At 30.4% G+C, this 21,799-nt stretch overlaps 3 protein-coding genes across 3 annotated transcripts; 2 read left to right on the top strand and 1 right to left on the bottom strand.

Moving 5' to 3' along the window:
* The first annotated feature begins 1,612 nt into the window (after positions 1-1,612).
* HELRODRAFT_95830 (hypothetical protein) lies at positions 1,613-5,020 on the top strand. The gene is made up of 9 exons (XM_009029467.1): positions 1,613-2,020; positions 2,155-2,383; positions 2,767-2,940; positions 3,088-3,195; positions 3,520-3,648; positions 3,774-3,848; positions 4,248-4,406; positions 4,790-4,953; positions 4,984-5,020. Exons 1-8 carry the CDS (start codon positions 1,671-1,673, stop codon positions 4,907-4,909), a joined length of 1,344 nt encoding a protein of 447 aa, XP_009027715.1. The 5' UTR covers positions 1,613-1,670; the 3' UTR covers positions 4,910-4,953; positions 4,984-5,020.
* A 636-nt stretch (positions 5,021-5,656) lies between these two features.
* Positions 5,657-13,148, bottom strand: HELRODRAFT_107921 (hypothetical protein). The gene is made up of 18 exons (XM_009029466.1): positions 13,046-13,148; positions 13,003-13,019; positions 12,643-12,857; positions 12,410-12,504; positions 11,474-11,563; positions 10,941-11,014; positions 10,466-10,595; positions 10,273-10,396; positions 9,989-10,131; positions 9,466-9,638; positions 9,070-9,160; positions 8,595-8,668; positions 8,246-8,312; positions 7,934-8,034; positions 7,384-7,494; positions 6,887-6,964; positions 6,434-6,622; positions 5,657-6,085 (listed from the first exon to the last, which is right to left on the bottom strand). The coding sequence occupies exons 3-18, from the start codon at positions 12,827-12,829 to the stop codon at positions 5,980-5,982; spliced, it is 1,833 nt and encodes a 610-aa protein (XP_009027714.1). The 5' UTR covers positions 12,830-12,857; positions 13,003-13,019; positions 13,046-13,148; the 3' UTR covers positions 5,657-5,979.
* A 1,515-nt stretch (positions 13,149-14,663) lies between these two features.
* Positions 14,664-16,729, top strand: HELRODRAFT_189478 (hypothetical protein; the record flags this gene model as incomplete). Its single annotated transcript, XM_009029465.1, has 4 exons — positions 14,664-15,127; positions 15,255-15,542; positions 15,687-15,944; positions 16,070-16,729. The coding sequence occupies exons 1-4, from the start codon at positions 14,780-14,782 to the stop codon at positions 16,727-16,729; spliced, it is 1,554 nt and encodes a 517-aa protein (XP_009027713.1). The 5' UTR covers positions 14,664-14,779.
* Between the last annotated feature and the right edge of the window lie 5,070 nt (positions 16,730-21,799).

The raw sequence follows: 21,799 nt of genomic DNA, 5'->3' as shown, positions 1-21,799 counted from the left end.
AACAACGAGATTCATTGTTAATTAAATTAATAATAATTGTTGCATGAAACAAGATAGATGTTAAAAGATATTTTTTTAAACTTACGCATGAATGAATGAACGAACAAATAAATAAATAAACCAATTAAATAAATGACTAATTAATTAAATAATTAATTAATTTTTAACTTTGAGCGCCTTCCTTCAACCACTACAGTTGGCAAAAATTGCTAATTTTCCAAAAAATTATAAAAATATATTATTTTGAGAATTGATATAATAAAATAAATATATTAAATCAAGGGTGGGTAAACTTTTGCTGTGAGGGCCGCATTGATAACTATTTTACCCTTGTAAGGGCCGCATGTGTACTTAAATAGCAAATTTTTTTGATTCAGGGGCAAATTTTATAAGATTTGTGGCTCCATTTTTTGGCAAACAAAGCCTCGCGGGCCCCACTCAATAGCTTGGCGGGCAGCATGCGGCCCGCGGGTCGTAGTTTGCCCACCCCTGTATTAAGTAATAAATTAAATCAATAGTATTCAGGTACATAATATTTGAATAAAGCGAATTTGAAAAATGTTTATAAATAACAATTATAAAAATAGTTGATACTTTAATGAAGATTACTCCTACTAGTTAAATCTTAAATGGTAGACGAATATAATTTATCTTATATCATATTATTATAATAACTAGAAGAGTTTCGAAAAAAATAAAAAAAGCTCTTTAAGAGAACTTCGAAATCCTCCATCGGAGAATCAGTGAACCATGACGTCAGAGGTCTGGGCGTCACATCAACACCCGTCTCGTTGATAATCTAAAATAAATTGGGGAGAAATTTATAAATCTCTATAAAATATAATTCTATCATTGTGGAACAACTTTTGTGTAACTGAAAAACTAAATATTTTTAATATGAATTAATATTCAGGTAAAACCGGAGATCCGTCTTTAGATGCCCTAATTTCCTAATCCTAAATTTGGTGTATCACGGCAGATGGGTCATGTTTAAAAATTAAAATCAAATGGGTGAATACAATTTTGTTGCAATTGTATATTTTTAAAAACCACTACAAACTTTACATTTTTACAACAGCTAGGAAAAAAATGAATCTGGTTTTATCGAAAATTCTTACCTTATATAAATGTTTCTTGAATAATTTCTTCATCGTAAATGTTTATAATTATAAATTATTAAACATTGAAATAATTTAGTTTTCTATTTAAATAATTTTGGATAATTAAATTTTAGAACAATTTAGTCTGCCGTTTGTCTGTTTTTGTAAAATTCAAAAATGCCGTCTCTCAAGCCGTTAACTGGAAATGTATTAAATTATCAAATAAACTTTAAACCGTTTTTTAGAAATTATTTCTATCTCAATTTTTTTAATTTTTATTTCAAAAATAAAAATTTTAATTATTTAAATAATTTTTTAAATTAAATTTCTTTTTTTCATGCAAATATTTGTATTAATATACAATCCATATATGTAAAAACAATCGTACTAAAGTTTCCTTTCAACATTATTCGCAAATAAATCTCCGCACACATGAGTTGAGTTAAAATTTAAACATAAAAATTTAATTTTATCGGAAAACTTTTTATTAATTTTAGTTTATATCAATAACGTAAATGCTTTATTTAAAATTTATACAATATAATATATAATTGTAATTAATTCGTAATAATGTTTGCCTTGAAACTAATGACTGCTCTCAAACCCAAATTCAGCAACATTGCTGTTGCTATGTTGGGAAGAGAGCCATCAATGTTTTTATCGAAACCGAAAAATTGTTTTGCTGTTTCCAATTTATCCACAACAGGACAGAGGCCATCAAACAGAATATTTTATAATTACAACTGCACCACCATTAACTATGCTGTTAAAAATAAGACCACCACCAACAACATCAACAACACCAATATTATCAGCAGATCAGCAAGATTGTTCCATACAACACCGAGAAGATACATCAATCCAATCATTTTGATGCTTGTCAAACCACTGTCCAAATTTGTTTCCATGTTTAGTGGAAGGTTATTTTAAAATTTAAATTATTATTAATTATCTTAATTTAAATTTTAATCACTCATTTGTTATAAAATATAAATTCACAATTATTTTCTAAATTAATATACAAAACTAAAGTCTACTAACTATTTTTAAATAGGTATTTTAGAATCTGGTGGAGACGATTGACCCCGGAACAAAAACTTCACTACAAGAACAAATTCTTTAAAAACTATAAATACCTAGTAATACCTTTTGGGGTGCTTGTGATTGGGGAGGGAATTTTTTACTACACCCATCTTCAAACGACCCCCATCACGAACAGGAAAAGATTCATTGGTATTTCAGATGATCAGATGATGAAGTTGTCTGAATTTGAATTGAAAGTTGTATGTTGAAAAGTATTTATTCACATTACACTGTCTTTTAGTCTTTTTTATGTAAATTTTTTAATTTTTTGTTAAGGATTAATTCATTTATATTGTAGTTTACATTACATATAGTGAGATTATGAATTGCTCAGAACAAGTTAATCTGTTGGAAACAACAACTTCTTGTCTATTACTACTTGTTCAAGAATTTAATATTTTTTTATATGGTTAATAAATCTTGGATTAAAAGTTTTAGAGAGTGAATTTTTGATTTTGTTGGTTTAGTTGGACAAAAATTGTTTGTTAAATTAGTACAAAATAGTTGTAAATAATTTCCAATTAAGGTAATTAATTGATTGATCATTTAATCAATTAATTAATTGATTATTAATTCTTGTAAGCAAATAGAGCAGTTGAAAGAGAACATAGTACCAGCCAATCACCCACTCTACAGGAAGATTCAGCTGATTGTGCAGAGGTTGATTGACAGCAATGGGGACCTGGACAAGTTGAGGACACAGCATTGGACCATCTGCGTCGTCAACAATGACACAAGCAATGCTTTCGTCCTACCTGTGAATTTTTGTTATCCTTGTTTTGTGCATTTTAAACTTTACAATGTTAACATATGTCATGTGTTATACTTGAGGGATGTTGTTTTATAGTTTCATTGTGACTAAAATTCTATTAACTCAATTTGCCTGCACAATCCACATCCACAGTCTGGTCACATATTTGTCTTCACTGGTTTGATGAAGCACATATCCAATGATGACGAACTTGCATTCATTCTTGGTCACGAAATAGCACATGCTGTTCTTAATCACGGGGTTTGTATTGTTTTGTTTATATGTTTTGTATGTTTGTCTGTTTGATGTGTGTTTGTTTGTTGTGTGTTTTTTGTTGTATGTTCCTGTTGTATTATCATTCTTTATAGCATGAAACTGCATTTGACAGTCTTTCAGTTTCTGACATGGTGTTCGAACCAGGTTATTACACAATAACAATGACGCAAGGCTTGACACTTACTGTCAGAGCTAACTCATCAATCATGATATGCCATTTGACGTCATCATATCTTACCATTTTCATCATTTCTACTCATCTTCACCATCTACATAATCACATTATCTTACCACAACGAACAACAACAGGCAGAACAAGTGAGCTTCAGTAGTCTGCTAGATGTATTAATCATCATCTCGATGGCTATGATATGGGCGATTATGCCTGGGGATGGTCTGGCCATGGTTACGCAGTGGTTCTATGATAAAGTCCTCAATGTTGGTACTTTTGTTCGTTTTTTGGATAGATTGGTGAAGTGATTGGTGAAGTGATTGGTGAAATGATTAGTTGTTGAGTTGAATGATTGATTAAATGATCAATTGAATTATCACCATCGTCACAGATCATGCTCCATCTACCGTACAGCAGGAAACTCGAGTTGGAAGCTGACGAGGTGGGTCTCAGACTCGTCGCCAAGGTTATCATTTCACCGTCCTTTCATTTTTTCATTCATTCATTCATTTGTTCATTCATTCACTAGTATATTTGTCCATTCATTCATTCACTAGTTCATTTGTCCTTTCAATCATTCACTAGTTCATTTGTCCATTCGTTCATTCATTTGTTCATCTTTTCAACAAATCTACATTAATTTGATTTTGTACATATTTTTCATCTGATCATTCGGTCTGAATGTAAATTTTATTTCTTCATTACAAAATTTACATTTACATTAAAAAAAAACTCTTCATTTGTTATATAGATACCGTAAGGTTAACAATTCACAATTAAGCAAAACTTGGTTACAATTACAAGATCACCCAATTAGAAGATCACTTAATTAGCAGATCATTGTCTACGCCATCGTGATCACCAGGCTTGTTTTGATGTGAGAGAGGCGAGTTTGATATGGCAGAAATGGTCGTTGTTGGAGCAGTTGAATGGAGATGGCAATGCGAATGATCTGCCTGCATTGCTTTCCACCCATCCGAATTTCGAGGAACGATCAGACAAGTTGGACAACCTCATGCAAGATGTTTGTTTGTTTCTTTGTCTGTGTGTTTGTTTGCTTGCTTTGTTTGTTAATTTAGCATACCTAAGTATATGTTAAGTATATATATATATATATATATATATATATATATATATATATATATAATATCACATATGGATGCTTATATTACCTTATACATAGAAGGCTCATGCAAACATATATAAAACATATATATATATATATCATATACTGCATATATAATTATATAAAGCACGTATAAAGCATATATATATATATATATAACTTCATAAGCTTATATAAATCATATATATATATATATATATATATATAGCCTATATATTGAAAAATGTAACCGGAGCGCTATGCAGATATTATTATTGTTATTATTATTATTGAACAATCAGGCAATCGACATGAGGAAGCTATGCAACTGCCCAGAATTGAAGTCAAGCAGCTCATCAAACGATTTGAAGCGTCTGAAGATGCTGGTTGATGAGAAACTGAGTAAAAATGATCGAGTTTAAAATTAATGATGAAACGTGTTCGTACGTAGCTCGCGTGAAAATATTTTTAAAATATTATTAATATAAATATTTGCAAATATTTTATGTGGAATGTTATTCAAAAAAATGAACCACGCTTTGCCCTATAAAATTCAGTATGAGACTGATTCTGGTCTCATAAAAATTCCATTTGGCGAGAGGGACCTTACGGAAGATTATACGATATTCACCGAAGACATCGTTGAATTCTGCATAGCAAGAGATCGCAGAAGCAAGGCGCAACATGCACCTAAAATAAAACTGGTTGTCATACCATGGATATAACCATATATATCCATTACCAAATATAACCATGCATACATATATATATATATAACTAAATAACTTCTTTCCAGTTAGACTAATAGGCCTGTGTGCTCCTTCCATGAAAAGTTTCTCTTAACTAAAATAACGGAAAACGTTACTTTTATCATTTTATATTAATTTATTATAGGTAATGTAATGAAAAATTTAGTGAAATTAGTAACTACGAAAACCAAAGAAGCAGGACAACGTGCCTGCCATCATGAAATGATGTAACCGAACAGTAAGTAGCCTATTTTAAAGGTGACACTGTTAATTTGCTACCTGGAAAATCATCACATTTACTTGTTTTCTGATACATTTCGCATTTGGGTAACCAAACGTAAACATCATTGTATGCCAAATACTAAAAATCCTTCTTGCTAATATAAGTTGAAAAAATTTACACATCAACATTTATATTTTTACTCTTTTTAGCGCAAAAATGTAAGGCCCGATTGAAAACCAAAAATATCGTGACTATAAATTGTGAAACAAATAATATAAAATAGGTGTCCAAGTTTAATCAGAAATTTGTATAACGTTGATAAACGACGTGCATTTACAAAATATGTCTTTCTTTTTTTCCCAATTCGTAGGTATCCTATTACAAGCTCTGTTTCAGTATTTAGATAATACAAATAATAAAATAACACATAATAATGATAATACAAATGAACGGTTTATATATTATTAAAGAAAAGATAAATTCATTTTGAATGGTAAATACAAAAATTTAAGCAAAAAAATCATGTGGGTATGCGATTTCTAAGGTATTCCAGGAGTACTGCAGTGCCCTTGGCGAGTGTAGATGCATTTGGATTGCGGAAACTGTTGCCTTCAAGTTTGAGAGACCTGAGAGAACGTGATTGGTCGAATGATTGAATGTTTGATTGGATGGCTGGTTCATTGGTGGTATAAACCATCTATGTATATTTTTGTTGGATGGCTGGTTCATTGGTGGTATAAACCATCTATGTATATTTTTGAAACCATCGTTTATAAAAAAATTACTACCATTTTAAATATTTTAAATGAAACTTAAGAAAAAAATTGTGAACAAGTGAATGAACTTTTCATTGGAATGGAAACACATGGCGAAATAAAACTTTGAAAATAATATTTAGACAATATTATGACATAATATAAAGTAATATAAAAAGAACATAAATAAGTAAGGAAAAACCAAAATTTTTTTCCGACCTGAGTTGTGTACAATTGCCAAGCGTAGGTGGAACACTACTGATGTTATTATTCTGCAAGTCGAGAACTGATAACCTAGGCAAAGATATCAAACCATCCTCCACTTGTATTTTTTCGATCTTATTATCACTCAGCATTATTATTTCTATGCTCTTGACGTTATAAAGACAGGCGGGAAAAACTGTGAATCTGAAATTAGTGGTTTGGTTTTAATTATTATTATTTTCTTGGGTAATAAATATAATTAAATTATTTTTAATAGAGAGACGGACAGACGAAAAAAAAAATGAGTAGGTGGATGGATGGATGGGTGAGTGAATAGATTGATGGATAAATAAATAAAAATGTGAATAGAATGGATGGACAGATAGATGGTTGGATGAATAAATGAATGAACGAATGGATAGATAAAAATGAATGAATGGATGAATAGATAGATGGATGGGTGGAAACCTGTTCATATTTAAGTTGATCTCTCTCAAATGAAGCAAGTTCTTTAGACTACCTGGCAGGCTGGTCAGTTGGTTACTGCTGCAAGTTTTTTCATGAAAGAAAAAATAAAACATTGATTTTTAAAATTTCTAAATCTATAATCAAGTAAATAAATATGATATTAGTGTAAAATATGACTAAATGATCAGAAAAACGAATAAAAAAAAAACAAATAGCTAAAATGAACCCAAAATTAAGAACTAAAAAATCTAATAATACAATAAAGTCACTATAAATTGCAGGCAAACCATCAAGTCCTACACATTAATTTACGACTCATGAACGTATTGTATGTTTCTAGTTGTTAATCGAATTATAACAACTTGGTGAAATGGTTAAAGTACCTGGCACCGTTGTTGCAGGGATCAGGATCGAATGCAAGAAGATCCCTTCCTAACACGAGTGATATATGGAATTCGTAATATTTGAAAATAAAATAATTTCAAAAATACAAGAACCTAAAATTCAAGAAGACCAATCTGTCCAGCTGACAAAGAGTGTCACAAACCGATGTCATCTTATTGAAACACAAATCTAACTCATTCAGTGACTTGCTCAAGTCTGCTAATCTTCAAATGATTTTAATTACTTTTTTAATTTACGAAAAAACTAATTTAATTAATATATAATTTTCTATTAATTAATTAACTAATTAATCTATAATATTAACAATACACACAAACTATTAATTTAATAATCCAATAAACGAGTACATAAACACATCATAACCGTCATTATTATAGTTAAATGCATTTTCAATATTATTTTTACCAACACAATTTTTCTAATTTTTCCCCCTTCATCATCACCACCACAATCATCATCATCTTCTTCTTCACCATCACCACCACAATCACCATTGTCGTCGGCATCATCACCACCACCACAATCATCATCTTCTTCACCATAAAAATTATCATAAAATGAAAAAAAAACAACTCAGAAAGAAAAAAAATCAACATAAATTAAGTATAAAAAATAAACTTGAAGATGAAAAAAATGAGATACTTTTGAGGAAATCCCGAAAAGTTATTTTTGGAAGCGTCAACTTGTGTCACGCCACACTTAACTGCACCCGCCACGCAGCTTTCTGGAATTTCCACAAGTTTCTTATTTCTGAATACATGAAGGACATATCTCAATCTTCTTAACGGTAACAACTCGTTCAGAAATTAAAAAAATTTTCTTTACAACTTAGTCAAAACCATGTAAGTCATCTAAATATGAATCGTCGTGTATTTTGAAAAGCCTCAATCACTCTGATTCATGTTCTTCTTTCACTATCTCTTATAGATTTCTTAACTTAGCAACTGAAAACACTTCAAAATTAATTGATAAGAGTTTAATTTCTGTGAAGAATGAAAAATTTAACATTAATTTGTTTTCACTAAAGTGTAATGGAAATTAATTTATCCAAAATATAAATATATATGTATATATAATAAAAGAATTAATCCCCATTTAAACCATCAATGTTTCAAATAAGTTTGAAACTTTGAATTTAGGTAAAAAAATTGAATAAAGAAATGTATGAACTACGAAAATGTTCAAAATTTTCGTCTTCAGGACCATGTATTCATCAAATAAATCGTCACAGGATGGCTGGCCGTCAATAATTTTGTTGGGGTTGCTTTTGTTTGTATTTTTGTTGTCATTTGTTGATGGTGACGTTGTTGATGACGTAACTGATTGTTCAGACACCAGACGATTTTTCAAAAATTTCTTAATTTCCACGGTTCCTCTCTTCGTTAAGTGATGAGGTTAGTGCGGCGAAAATGGTGTTTATTCAAGAGAAAAATTCAATTAATTTCAATTAAGGAAATAAAAAACCAATCCATCCAATATGTAATCAATCGTTCAACATCTTTCGCAATCAATCATCCAAGAAAAGTCTCAATCAATTAAATGTTTAAATATTCAATTAATCACTCAACTATACAACCAGTCATTCATTCAATCATTCAACCAACCATTTTCATTAGTTATTTATCACAATTGTTGGTAGCCAACCAACCAGCAAACCAACCTAACCTATTAATCAACCAGCCAAATCAACTGACTAACCAACCAACCAACCAACTAGCCAACCAACCAATCAACCAACCAACCAGCCAGCCAGCCAACCAACCAACTAGCCCGCTAACCACAAGAATATCTCTCCTAATCGACCTCACAGGATTGCCATCTAAATACAGAGCTTTCAAATTCACCATCAGGCCCAAAGTATTTGGTACTCTGTTTATTTATTGAATGTTCAGCAATATATTAACGTTAGAATTATCAAAAAATTGAAAAATATCGCCGTAAGATACAAGAAAAGTAGTGAGGACGTAAAAAAAAGTAGTGAGGACGTACAGAAGGAAAAAAGTAGTGAGGACGTAATAAATTTTTAAGACGGGTGGAGAAGCACTTGAAATGAATAAGCGTTAGGAATAATAAAGGAATGAATTAAGAAAAGTAGCCACTGAATGAATGCAAACATCAGGAATGAAGGACATTTTGTAAACACGATGAACCAACAATCGAATGAACAAACGTACGTAGACAGGTTGTTGTTGCTGGCGTCAAATCTTTCCAGATGCTCTAAGGAGCTGATCTCATCGGGAATGCTGGAGAGTTGGTTGTCCTTCAGGTCCAGTATCTTGAGGGAGACCAGCGACGAAAGGCGATCCACTGGAAGGGATTGCAGACTGTTCTTGCCTAAATGTAGCTCCTTTTAAAAAAAGAAATTGACAAAATAAATATATAATATTGTTGCAATGATCCATACGATAATCAACTGATCAATCAATCTTCGTTTAGCGTCCAGAGACCCAGTTCCTCGAGGTAGGACGTAATCAACTGACATTCAACATACTCCAATACGATTTAACTCAAATAATTTGTTGAACAACTGGCTTGATGCATTAAAACTTTACGAAATTATCAAATAAGTACAAAGCAATTACTGACCGGACTAACGAGCCTACAACAACGAACTACCTCAGCAAAAAATATCTAAAAAAGAACAAAAAACAACCACAACCAACAATCAATCAAAAAGCAGCAGCAGTTGCAGCCAACCTTCAACACAGTGCATCCCTTAAGATCTGGAAACTGATTGATCTGATTGAACTGGAGGTAGAGGATCTCTAGCTTATTCAACATGCCCACTGCCTCTGGCAGCCTCTCTAACTTGTTGTCTGAGGCATCAAGGATCTTTAAATCTGTTACAGTGTTTCATTATGTTGAGATTTTTTGAAAATTAATTTAAAAAAAATTATCACTCATTATATTATTAAATAAATAAACGGACGAACGAACGAACAAATGAATGAATAAACAAAAATAAATGAGTATAAGCCAACTTTTCAAACTGCCAATCTCAGAAGGCAGAGTCGCAATCTTGTTCTTCATTAAGTTGAGCCTCAGAAGTCTGGTGAGGTAGTCGACACACGCCGATAACTCAGTCAGTTCATTGGATGACAAATCCTACGAATATAAAAATAAATAAAAATTTTACACACTCACACACGCACACACACACGCACACAGACGAACTAGTTCTTCTAAATTGATGAGATAGCCAATGGAATCCTCAATGCTACTGATCTTATTCTGCTGTGCCTGCAAACTGCACAAGTTCTTCAGCTGGTACACGCATTTTGGCAGTTCACTGAACATATTCTGACTGAAAAAAATAAACCATTTAAAATAATATTTTATATTAATGAGAAAAAAAAGATTAATTAACTTTCGAGTTACTAAAAAATAACTTTTATATCAGTCCAAAAAAATTCAAGGTCTAACAAATTTATCAATAAAATAGTGACATGCAAGCAAATATCAAACGTATATCATTATACATAGATAGTAAATTATATCATCAAGAATGTATCAGTAAAACTATTGGTATTGTATCATTACACACACACACGCGCGCGCGCGCACGCACACACGCAGACAAACACACGCACGCACACACATGATAAATAATAAAGTTAATAGAAATAGTTAAGTGTGATGTATAAGAAACCTTATATTGAGTCTGTTCAGTAATGTTAACGTGGCAAGAGAGTCAGGCAGTGATGATAAGCCATTATCATGAATCTGAAAATAATATTACTGCTGCTACTACAACTACTACTACTACCACTAGTCTTACAACCACAAAGACAACTACTACTACTATTACTACCACTACAACTACTACTACCACTAGTCATACAACAACAACAACAACTACTACTCTTACTACTACTACTTCTACAACTACTACCACTACCACTACCACTACTACTACTACTACTACTACTACTACTACTACTACTACTACTAATTCTACTACTACTACTACCACCATTACTACAACAACAACTACTACTACTACCATTAATCTTACTACAACTAGCTGCAGCTGCTACTACTACTACACCCTTTAAAAATAAACTAAAATAATAAATTTAATCGAAATACAAATATTCATCATTCATAATTGAATTAAAATGACAAATTTCAATTAATAAGTACAAAAGTCCACAAATATAAAATAAAAATTCCCCTACTGACATCTAGCACAGTTAAAGCAGGCAGCAATGATATATCAATTGAAATGCTTTTCAGACAGTTTGAGGCAAGAATCAATTTTGTAAGGTCGACCTATTGAAAAAAGAACTTTCTGACCGATATAATTTTATTAATATTATCATAATAAGATATCATTTTTTTAATATTATCCTATTATGATATCATTTTATTAATATTATCATATTATGATATCATTTTATCAATATTATCCTATAATGATATCATCTTATTAATATTATCATATGATATCATTTTATTAATATTATCCTATAATGATATCATCTTATTGATATTATCATATGATATCATTTTATTAATATTATCCTATTATGATATCATTTTATTAATATTATCCTATTATGATATCATCTTAATAATATTATCATATTATGATATCATTTTATTAATGTTATCATATTATGATATCATTTCATTAATATTATCATATTATAAAATGTAATTATTATTTATTATAATGTGGGATATTGAATTGATTAAAAAATATAACATTAATAAATAAATAAATAGATACTGAATTACCAAATGTTGAATGATGAATAAAAATTATAGAATTTAGTTTAACAGGTTTTATTATATAACGGGGGAGTTTTTAAAGACAGCAAATGAAATGATTGCTAAAGAATGATGATAAAATTAACTGATCAATAGAAATGTTTAAAATAATGGAGAATATTGAAAATCTCTTTGTAGCTAACCAATGTAAAGTTATTTCATGAATTAATTATTTAGCCTACCAATCAGTCAGTCAATGAATTAATCAGTTACTAAACCAAACAGCTAACAAATCAATCCACTATCCAGCCAGTTAATTAGCCAATAAAACAAATAACCAACCATCCAACCAGCCATCCAACCAGTCATCCAACCAACCAGCCAACCAAACAGCCAAACAATCACCTGTTCCCACCATCGGTCATCTGACTTGCTGTCCAACGAAATAGACTTCCCTTCTTCTGGGATATCTAAGTTAATGTTCCAGACACATTTAGGAACTGAAACAAAGTTTATAATACTTTAAGAACTTTAAATAAAAAAATAAAATTTCAAAACATTTAATTTTTATTTCAGTTCTGAAATAACACAATACATTCATTTTATTTTTAATTTAATAATGGCAAGCACTTCATTACCTTCTCCAAGACTCCTGTTTGACAAATTTAAAACTCCTGACTTTCTGGCCTGCTTCAGAAGGGTCTGCATGACTGCATCTTTCGTTGGTGTGGGTCCAATGTGGCTGGTGCTGTTTGCTACTGATGCATTTGGTCTTGTAAGCCGGTGCTTCATGTTTGCACTTTTGTTAAATTTAGTGGAAGCCATTTCAGTTTTTTTTATCAGCAATAAATTCCTACATGGTGTGGATAATAATATTATTGATTTATTCAACTAAATTAAATAAATTAAAAATTAAATTAAAATAAAAAACATTTAAAATTTTTTAATCAAATTTTAATTTAGAAAATGATTGAATTCAAGAAAGAAAGATAGATCACCTACGAAATAAGTTGCATTTATTAATTAAACGGCAATTAAATGGTAATTAATTAAATTATTAAATTAAATTATTTTTATCATATTTTATTTTAAAAATAAAAACAATTGAATTGTTGTTATTACTCAGTCTTGAACATGACTAAGTTTACCTTTAAATTAAAAATGGTACTACACGAAATTTTGACATAGGAATTGAGCTATACAACTTAAGATTGGCCTGTACGTACATATAGAGTGATTGTGTGTCGTAATCTATTTATTATAACCAAAAAAGCACTGATGACTTAAGTGTTATTTATATTTTATTTATTATCTTTTAAGTCATGACATTTATTCTTTCTAAACAAAGTGCTGAACATACTGAACTATATAGTTAACTGAACAATTTGAGCAGAACTATATAAACTATGAAATGTATAATTCATTGGCTGAGCTAGTAAGTAACAAAATAAAAAAATATCAAGATTGCCCTGCTTTTACTCTGCTATTGTCTTTTTTATCGTTTTCTTTTCATTGTAACTTTTATTGAAAGCAAAACAGCATTTTTATCATCATGCAATTATGATGATTCGTGCATGAAAGTTGGATCACGTCATAACAGGCACTTAAAAACGTCACCACAGCAGAGGTTGGGTGGTAGGCATGAAGTAAAAAGTAAAAAAATTAACGACTTAATTAGGTTAACGTTTGGGTTTAGTGCTCTATTTCAATTCTCATGACATTACACTACAGAGCTCAGGTGGCCAAAGAGTCCGGTGTAGAAATACTGTTGTTGCTAGTCTAAAAAATTAAGGTATTTATATTGATTTGCCATATCATATTTTCCATATTAAAAATTTTATTAAATGCATGATAAGTTACGTCGTAGCACATCTATTGAGGTTGGTACAGACAGTTCCTCAAATAGCATGACTTTGAGTTATCGGAAATAGATGCTACAAACTCTTCAGGTCAATGTTCTGGTCAAGTGCCCAGTCTGTCATCTATTTATAAATTACTCAAAACAAAAAATCATTTTAAATAATCGTTCTTCATCGTTTAATTCTCATTGTGAAATATAATGAACGTTTAGTGTTAACGCAGCTTTTGCTTCCAGTAAAGTTGGAAATGGTAAGAAGACGATTGGACACTTCAAGCCTAAAATTCCATATGACACTAATATGTAATAACATTTTTGAAATACATTTCTGACAAAAAATAGAAGTATATCATTCGGATAAAATTTTCGAGATTATTTAATTGACTGTATTTAAGTAATCTGAACATTTCATTTGTGAGGTTTTTCGATATGACAGATTTAGATGGCTGATATATATTTATTTTATAAATTAATAAATTAATCATAAAATAATTTGCTTATAATATCACAAATAGATATTTATAAATTGTAATGTAATGCCAAATCTTATTATATTATTGAACATTAAAACATTATAGTTTTCTTGATTTGTGTTATAATTGTGTTGCATGTTTATAAAATAACATATGATATAGGATTTGGTAACATATTAAATTTATTTTTCCATTAGACTTGGGCAATACAAAACAATAATGAAAAGACATTCCTAATTGAATATATACTACTACAAAAAACTGGCACTTTCAATACATTACCTCCACACTTATGCAAAATAAATTATACAAACGTTAAAAGTTTGTACGAGCTTAAAATTCTGCTATATAAACATACAACTTTCATTTTTATTCAACACCGCTGGTTGAGCGTTTTCTAAATTAAAATTTCATTCAACTGCCAAATAATTCTTTCAACCTGAAATGGTGTTTCTTCAAAACGAAAATTGTGTTGGGTCTACATTTGATAAGAATTGGAAGACGTCTATTTTTTCCCCTCTGAGAGAAAAAGATAAAAGTCAGATTGAAGAAACGAAATCATTAACAGGAGAATCGGAACTACAAAAATCTGAACTGTCTCAAAAATTGGATTCTAAAATAACAGTAGGTTCAGGATGGTTTTCTGTAAAGTTTCTATTCCCATGGCAAGATGTGTTTTATGATAATGAAGGAGGAGAATCATTTATGTCACTTTTTTGTAGAGATGAGATTGGGAAAGTGAAACATCAGCCAGTCTACAGGCCTTTTTCGAAATCATATAAAGCAGTTGAAGTGAGTTTAACTAAAATTCCAATTAATTTATGTTAGTAGTTAACAATAATGACCATATATTTGTTAAATTAATAATTATTTCAAAATCTATAAAGTGAATTGAAGCAACCGAAAACATTTTTTTCAGTCCTATAAACTTTCCATTGTTCCGGAGAATCGCTGTCAAATTTTTCCTTTGTTTAAAATCAACATTTGTGAGAGTGAAGAATGTAAAATTGAGAAGTGCTTGACTTTGTGTGTCAGCTCGAACGACGAAATTGTGGTTGCAGACAGTACTGAGCCGAAGCTGAAGTTCTTCAGCAAAGAAGGTAAGAGGCTGCGAGAGATTGATCACAAGGTTCAGAAGCCCGCTCGAATTTCAACTTGTCCTCTGACGGAGAACATCGTATTGTTTTGTAATGAGCCCACATTCATGGTTACTATTGCTCAAACGTTTTTAAATTTTATTAAAAATTTGAACTTATTTCAAATTAATGGTTTAGTTGATCTGTCAATAAAATCTAAATTTTTCTAAAATTGAAATTTAATACTTGGTGAAAATGTTTTTGATCTAAACAAGATAAAGGTATTTTCGCCAATCGGAAAGCCGAGTCATGCCTTTGTGTGCAAGATTGACTCTAAAATCGTGGACATGTGCATCGACACGAAAGGTCAGTTTCTGTTGTTGACGCGCAAGAAAAATCAAGTCCTCACGTACAATGCAGTCGGGAAGCTAATCAGTTATTTTGACGTCGAAGAGGTCATGTGGGAGAGCAGGATAACTGTCAACAAACAAGGAAAAATATTCATAAGTGATGTCGTTGAGCACTGCATCCATGTAATTATTGTTTTGTTTTCGTTAAATTTTAATACTTAATTACATTATGCAGCTTATGATCCTTATAACAATCTATTTGTAATAATCACAACTAATTAAAAAAAACTAACACTTGCACAACGAAGGTGCACTCATATGATGGTCAGTACATACGAAAGATAGGAGGACTCGGGACCACCAACTATCCAGCATTCATCAAAATCGGTCTGAACAACGAGTTGATTGTCTGCAGTAACAACAGTTTCTTCAACGTCACCATATTCGACCAGAATGGAACATTTATGGGCGGTCTGGCAAGTAGCGTCGACATTGGTCAGTGTGTGGACGCCTGTCTGATAGCTGAAAGTTCCTTAGTTGTGACCACTAATGACGGATTTTTGTATTTCTTCAAACTTCCTTGCTCCGTTATGGATAAGCTAATCGCTCCAGGTAAAAAGTGCCCAAAAACGGATAAGATTTCAGAAGAGATGGAGAAAGAAGTGATAACTCTGTTGAACGATGACAACAATGAAAAATGCATCACTGAAGACAAAACTTCTCTAACAGTTGAAAAATTCTTAAATGTAAAGAAATCAAACAGTAGCGAGTCAATTGATGTTATGCATATCAGTGACGAGTCAGAGCCAGAGGAAAGCGATTTTTCTTTAATCTCATTACACAATGATTTTGCCAATAAAAATTTGTCAAACATTGCTCGACTGTGGAATGATATTTCTGGTGATGAATTAACGACGTCCCATAGAAATCTCTGGAACAGTCAGTTAGGTTATTTCAGTTCAGAGTAATGACGGTCCAAAAGTATTCTGTCACTCCTGCAATTTTAACAAGTATTGAGTAACCAGGCGTTACCAACAAACCACCACAATTAATTGAATTTTTTATCAAATTTAAAGTTATGTTTGCAACTATGCATTTATTTTATTGTAGACTGTTGCTCGTTAGCTCAAACATGTTGTGCGTATCTTCTGCGGATTGGATTGCATTTTAACTCAGAAAGTTTTTATTACAATTTAAAAATTTTTAAACACATTTTAAAACATTGAAGAATTTTATCAGATTGGTTCTTTTTAAAAACATTAAAGTATTGGCATTTTATAAGATTTGTTTTGTATCATAACTTTTAATTTAAAGATTCTTTCATTAAACATATATAAAAGATGTTTTTTTTACAGATGATAACAAATTATTGAAAATCTGATTTTTGAAAGATTAAAGTTAAGCATAAATCTTTATTAGTAAATTATGTTTGAAAATTAGGAAAATTGGTTCTTTTTAAAAACATTAAAGTATTGGCATTTTATAAGATTTGTTTTGTATCATAACTTTTAATTTAAAGATTCTTTCATTAAACATATATAAAAGATGTTTTTTTTACAGATGATAACGAATTATTGAAAATCTGATTTTTGAAAGATTAAAGTTAAGCATAAATCTTTATTAGTAAATTATGTTTGAAAATTAGGGTAAAAAATAGTAATTTATTTGTTCCTTGATAGAAAATTTGCAGCACAATTACAACTGCGCTATTTTTAACCAAACTAAGTTTGGTCTTATGACGAAGTGACCGCGTTTGAATGCATAGAGAATCTGGTACATGATGTCACATGCTTGGTGTTTGTAAATAATTATCTTAAAATTTACTTCAAATACTTACTATTTATCAATTATCATGTTTTATGCAGTTAAGTAAATATTGCATTAGCTATGAATGACACTTAGAAAATGGAAAATGATCATTATAATTAATTTATTTATCTGTCTGGTTCGATTTTATAACATTTATCTTCTATTTATGCATGGTTGAAATACGATATAAATGAACGAACTTGTTAGAAAAAGTCTAAAGAATGAAATTCATTGAATAAACAAATGAATAAATAAATAAAACTATGTCAACTTTTTTGAATTAATTTTTTCAAAAACTCAACAACAACAAAAAAACTCAGTCGATCTACTACTCTTATTTTCATCGTTTATTAAATTTAATTCATTCAAAATTTGTGCGAGATATTGCAGAAATTGGAAAATAAAAAAAATAGGTAAAATGATAATTAAGAAATCAAAAATTATTAATATCTTTGAAAATTCGTCGACCGCTACCTAAGTTTTTTTTATTGAATAAATTATGTTAAATAATAAGTGCTTGACAAGTCTCTTTAGGTGTGTTATAAAAACCTTAATTAAGAAATAATAGATAAGGTTTTGGTGGTATAGAAATTGAAATGAGGTAACGAAACGTGTCCACCGCAGTTATTATTATTAATTTAAATTAGATAATTAATTTAATTTAATTAAAAAATAAAACAAGTTATGGAATGTTGAGAAAGCAGATGTGACTACTTGTGAGTGTACTGTTGATAAGTGCAACCAAGCAATAAAAACATTTAAAATGCAATGCCACAACACAAACGACCATCTATCAGTCTTCAAGTAAAAACAAGCAAACGAGCAAAAATTACATACAATCAGGCAAACATACAAACAAACACGCACACACACTCACGCACAAACACATTGAAATTGATTCCAAAGCAACAATACCATTACAACTGTCTTGGAAGGCACCTATTCAGTGGGGATATTATATATATATATACATATATACAGAATATATATGTATATATAGAGAGAGATAGAGAGAAAGAGAATGAAAGAGAGAGAAAAAGAAAGTTAAAGTAGGAAAAAGAAAGAGAAAAAGAAAAACTTAAAAATATATAGAAATTTCTCGCGCATCATATAAAACGCCAGGTAAAATACAAAATCAATAACTACCATAGCTTAAAAAAATTGTGATGTATGTACAAAATAAGTTAAGCCAAGATGGTAACATTAAATAACATGTAGAAGTATGTAGGAATAAAATGAGTGAAGATGGTAATATGTGATGGAGAAATGATAATTTTTTCTTTTTTTAAGCTTTTTCTATTAGTCAATTTTCCTTCACCACATTTGTCATTTGGCAAAAACGTTGGATTCAACCAACGGAGTACGTACAAGACACAGCAAAATCCATTTCCACGTTATTTTCTTTGTGATTATTACAGTCCCATTGATAATGTAGTTAATAATTTAAATAATATTTAGAAATTGAATGAATAATGTTTTAATTCAGTCATTCGCACAAACGCTGTTAAATTAATAAATACATGCATGACCATAAGTTACACAATCATCTTTCAAACGATTGGTGTACGAATGGGGTGGGCAAATTACGGCGGCCCGCGAAGCTTATTTATGCGGCCCGCCAGGCCTCGTTCGCCAAAAAAAGGTCGTCGTCAGCCAGACATTATGACCAAAAAAAGCCACAAATGTTAAAAAAATTCTCCCCCGAGTAGAAAACTTTTGCTATTTACGTACATATGCGGCCTTTCAAAGGTCAAAAGGTCAATGCGACCCTCACAACAAAAAGTTTGCCCTCTCCAGGTGTACGATGATGAGCTGCGGTAATGATGAGCAGTTATAATTTTTTGCTTTTGAGCATTCTTCAGATATTAGGCCCAAATTCGTAAATACTTTAAAAAAATTAATTTAATATTTTATCAAAAAAAACAAAATATTTAAAAAAATCAGATTTTGTTAAAAAATTCATTTTTATATACTTGGCTTACTAACATTTTTCGATAGCTACCCAAAAATTAATTAAACAAAAAAATAAGATTCATCACGTTATCTTGCTCGGTGCCATTCAAATAAATCAATTTGTTTCAATTATTAATTATAACCAGGGCCGGTTATACACTAGGTATGGAGGCCCTTGGACAAGAAAGGCGGGAGTCCATGATTATTGCTTAGTCTATGGAAAAACCCAGTGTTACTGTCCTGCCCTAAATCCAGCTCTGAACATAACGATCTAATAAACTATTAAAATTACATATATATGAACAAATCATGACTTATACTTAATTAATTAATTAGGTTAAAACTATTTAGTCAATTATTTTGTTATTTTTATGAAGATGATTTAAATAAAAAATTCTTATCATCATAGAAAGGCAAGATGCATAGGTATCGCATACAGGTTCAAACCGTGATTACGTAACGAAAAAAATTAAAATGCGCAGAAATAAAATAAATACAAAAATAACTTTTACAATAATACCGATCACTAAAAACGCATTCATATAAATTATGTGTATACAGTATATATAACATTACAACAAACGTGTGTTTGCGTGTGTGTGTGTGTGCGTGTGTGTTAAGGAAACTTTCTTTGGAAAACAAGAGACAATGGCAGTTCACAATAAATAAAATTAGATTAAACTATATTGAATTGAATTTTTTTATTGTTATTAAAGTCTAGTAATTATCATTTCATCGTCTTCGTAACACGTATTATTATTATTATTATTATTATTATTATTATTAATATCATAATTGTTGGTGTGACTATAAATCACATTATTATGATTGTTTTCGCTAATATTATTATGATTATTATTATTGCTGTTGTTGTCGTTATTGTTGTTATTGATGAGGATGATGTCACCAACATTATGGCTTCTCTCGTAACTATTATTATTGTTATCATTATTATTTTTTTTTTTGTTATTGTTGTTATTGGTGTCATTAAAATCCTCTACATCATCATCAGCATTGTCGTCGCCAAGGTTATTATTATTATTATTATTATTATTATTGTTGTAGTTTGAATCGTCGGAATCATCGCGTTGGAACTTTTTCCTACTATATCTTTTACTATTATTATTGTTGTTATTATTATTATTGTTATTATTATTATACTTATTATGAATGTTACTATGGCTGAAATTTGTTTGGTATTTATTTTTCATATACCGCCTGTTGTACTCATTCGATAGCCGAGAAGATTTTTGGAAATAATCATTATCAGTAACTCCCTCTCTATCCTTATCATCAGCATCATCATCGTCACCATGTCTCTCATCATCATCATCATCATTTCTTTCATCATCGTCGTCGTCTTCATCACCATTTACTGTTTCATCGATGTTATGGTTCATATTTTTGATGTTATTATTTTTGTTGTTGTTGCTTTTATTTCTATAGTAATATTTTATATCACTACTTGGGGTGATGCTGTCAGGTCTGGGAGTGTTGTTGTTGCCATCCACACGCTCCATATCTTGAATTGATGTTTTTTTTTTGTTAATGATTCTATAATAATTTTTGTTGTTGGTGTTTTCAATTACGAGATATTCTATTATGACATTACATTCTATCAGTGTGCTATATTACATCACATTTCGTCATCATCACATTGTGTTACATACATCCTCACGCATCATCATTACAACACATCCTATGAGATTATATCATATTACGTAATGTATTGTAGCAATCACATTGCACCACTTTAAGGGCTATTAATATCAATGTATCGCAATCGCAAGTATTTTACCGGCGATACTTTTTCAGTACTGGCTTTGCTTTAAAGCTGAGTATCGAACTTAAATTCGCCGATATTTTTAAGGCAGAAAAAAGTTGATACTCAATCTTATAATTCTTTGGAACATAAACTGAATAATATATTACTATAAATGATCATTTTAATATTCAAAGTTACAGAGAGTTTACTAAATTTTAAAACTCTTATATTATTGTATTATAATTATTATTTAACAAAAACTATATCAATTTTTTTATGTCGTTATTTAAGGTACATACCATCATTATCGTATGCGTAGTAATTGTCGTATTGGCCATCATATCGGTCCCTTCGGTCAGTCGGGTGGAGGGTGGTTAGGGCAGGCTCTGGAATTTGAGGTCTGCTGCTTACCTTCATGATAATGGTGATGATGAAGAAGAAGATGATGATGACGAAGATGAAGAAGAAGAAGAAAAAGATGATGGAGATGATGAAGAATAAGAGGATGATG

This window comes from Helobdella robusta (assembly GCF_000326865.2).
Source record: "Helobdella robusta unplaced genomic scaffold HELROscaffold_6, whole genome shotgun sequence".
NCBI lineage: Eukaryota > Metazoa > Annelida > Clitellata > Rhynchobdellida > Glossiphoniidae > Helobdella > Helobdella robusta.
This window is presented reverse-complemented; position numbering and strand designations above follow the sequence as displayed.

Coding starts and splice junctions, on each gene's coding strand:
- HELRODRAFT_107921 (XM_009029466.1), bottom strand. CDS start 12,829: ATGGCTTCCACTAAATTTAACAAAAGTGCAAACATGAAGCACCGGCTT. Junction 10,596..10,940: donor CTGAACAGACTCAATATAAG/GTTTCTTATACA, acceptor TATTTTTTTCAG/TCAGAATATGTTCAGTGAAC. Junction 6,965..7,383: donor TTGGTCTTCTTGAATTTTAG/GTTCTTGTATTT, acceptor AAAAACTTGCAG/CAGTAACCAACTGACCAGCC.
- HELRODRAFT_95830 (XM_009029467.1), top strand. CDS start 1,671: ATGTTTGCCTTGAAACTAATGACTGCTCTCAAACCCAAATTCAGCAAC. Junction 3,196..3,519: donor ATGCTGTTCTTAATCACGGG/GTTTGTATTGTT, acceptor GAACAACAACAG/GCAGAACAAGTGAGCTTCAG. Junction 3,649..3,773: donor TCTATGATAAAGTCCTCAAT/GTTGGTACTTTT, acceptor CCATCGTCACAG/ATCATGCTCCATCTACCGTA.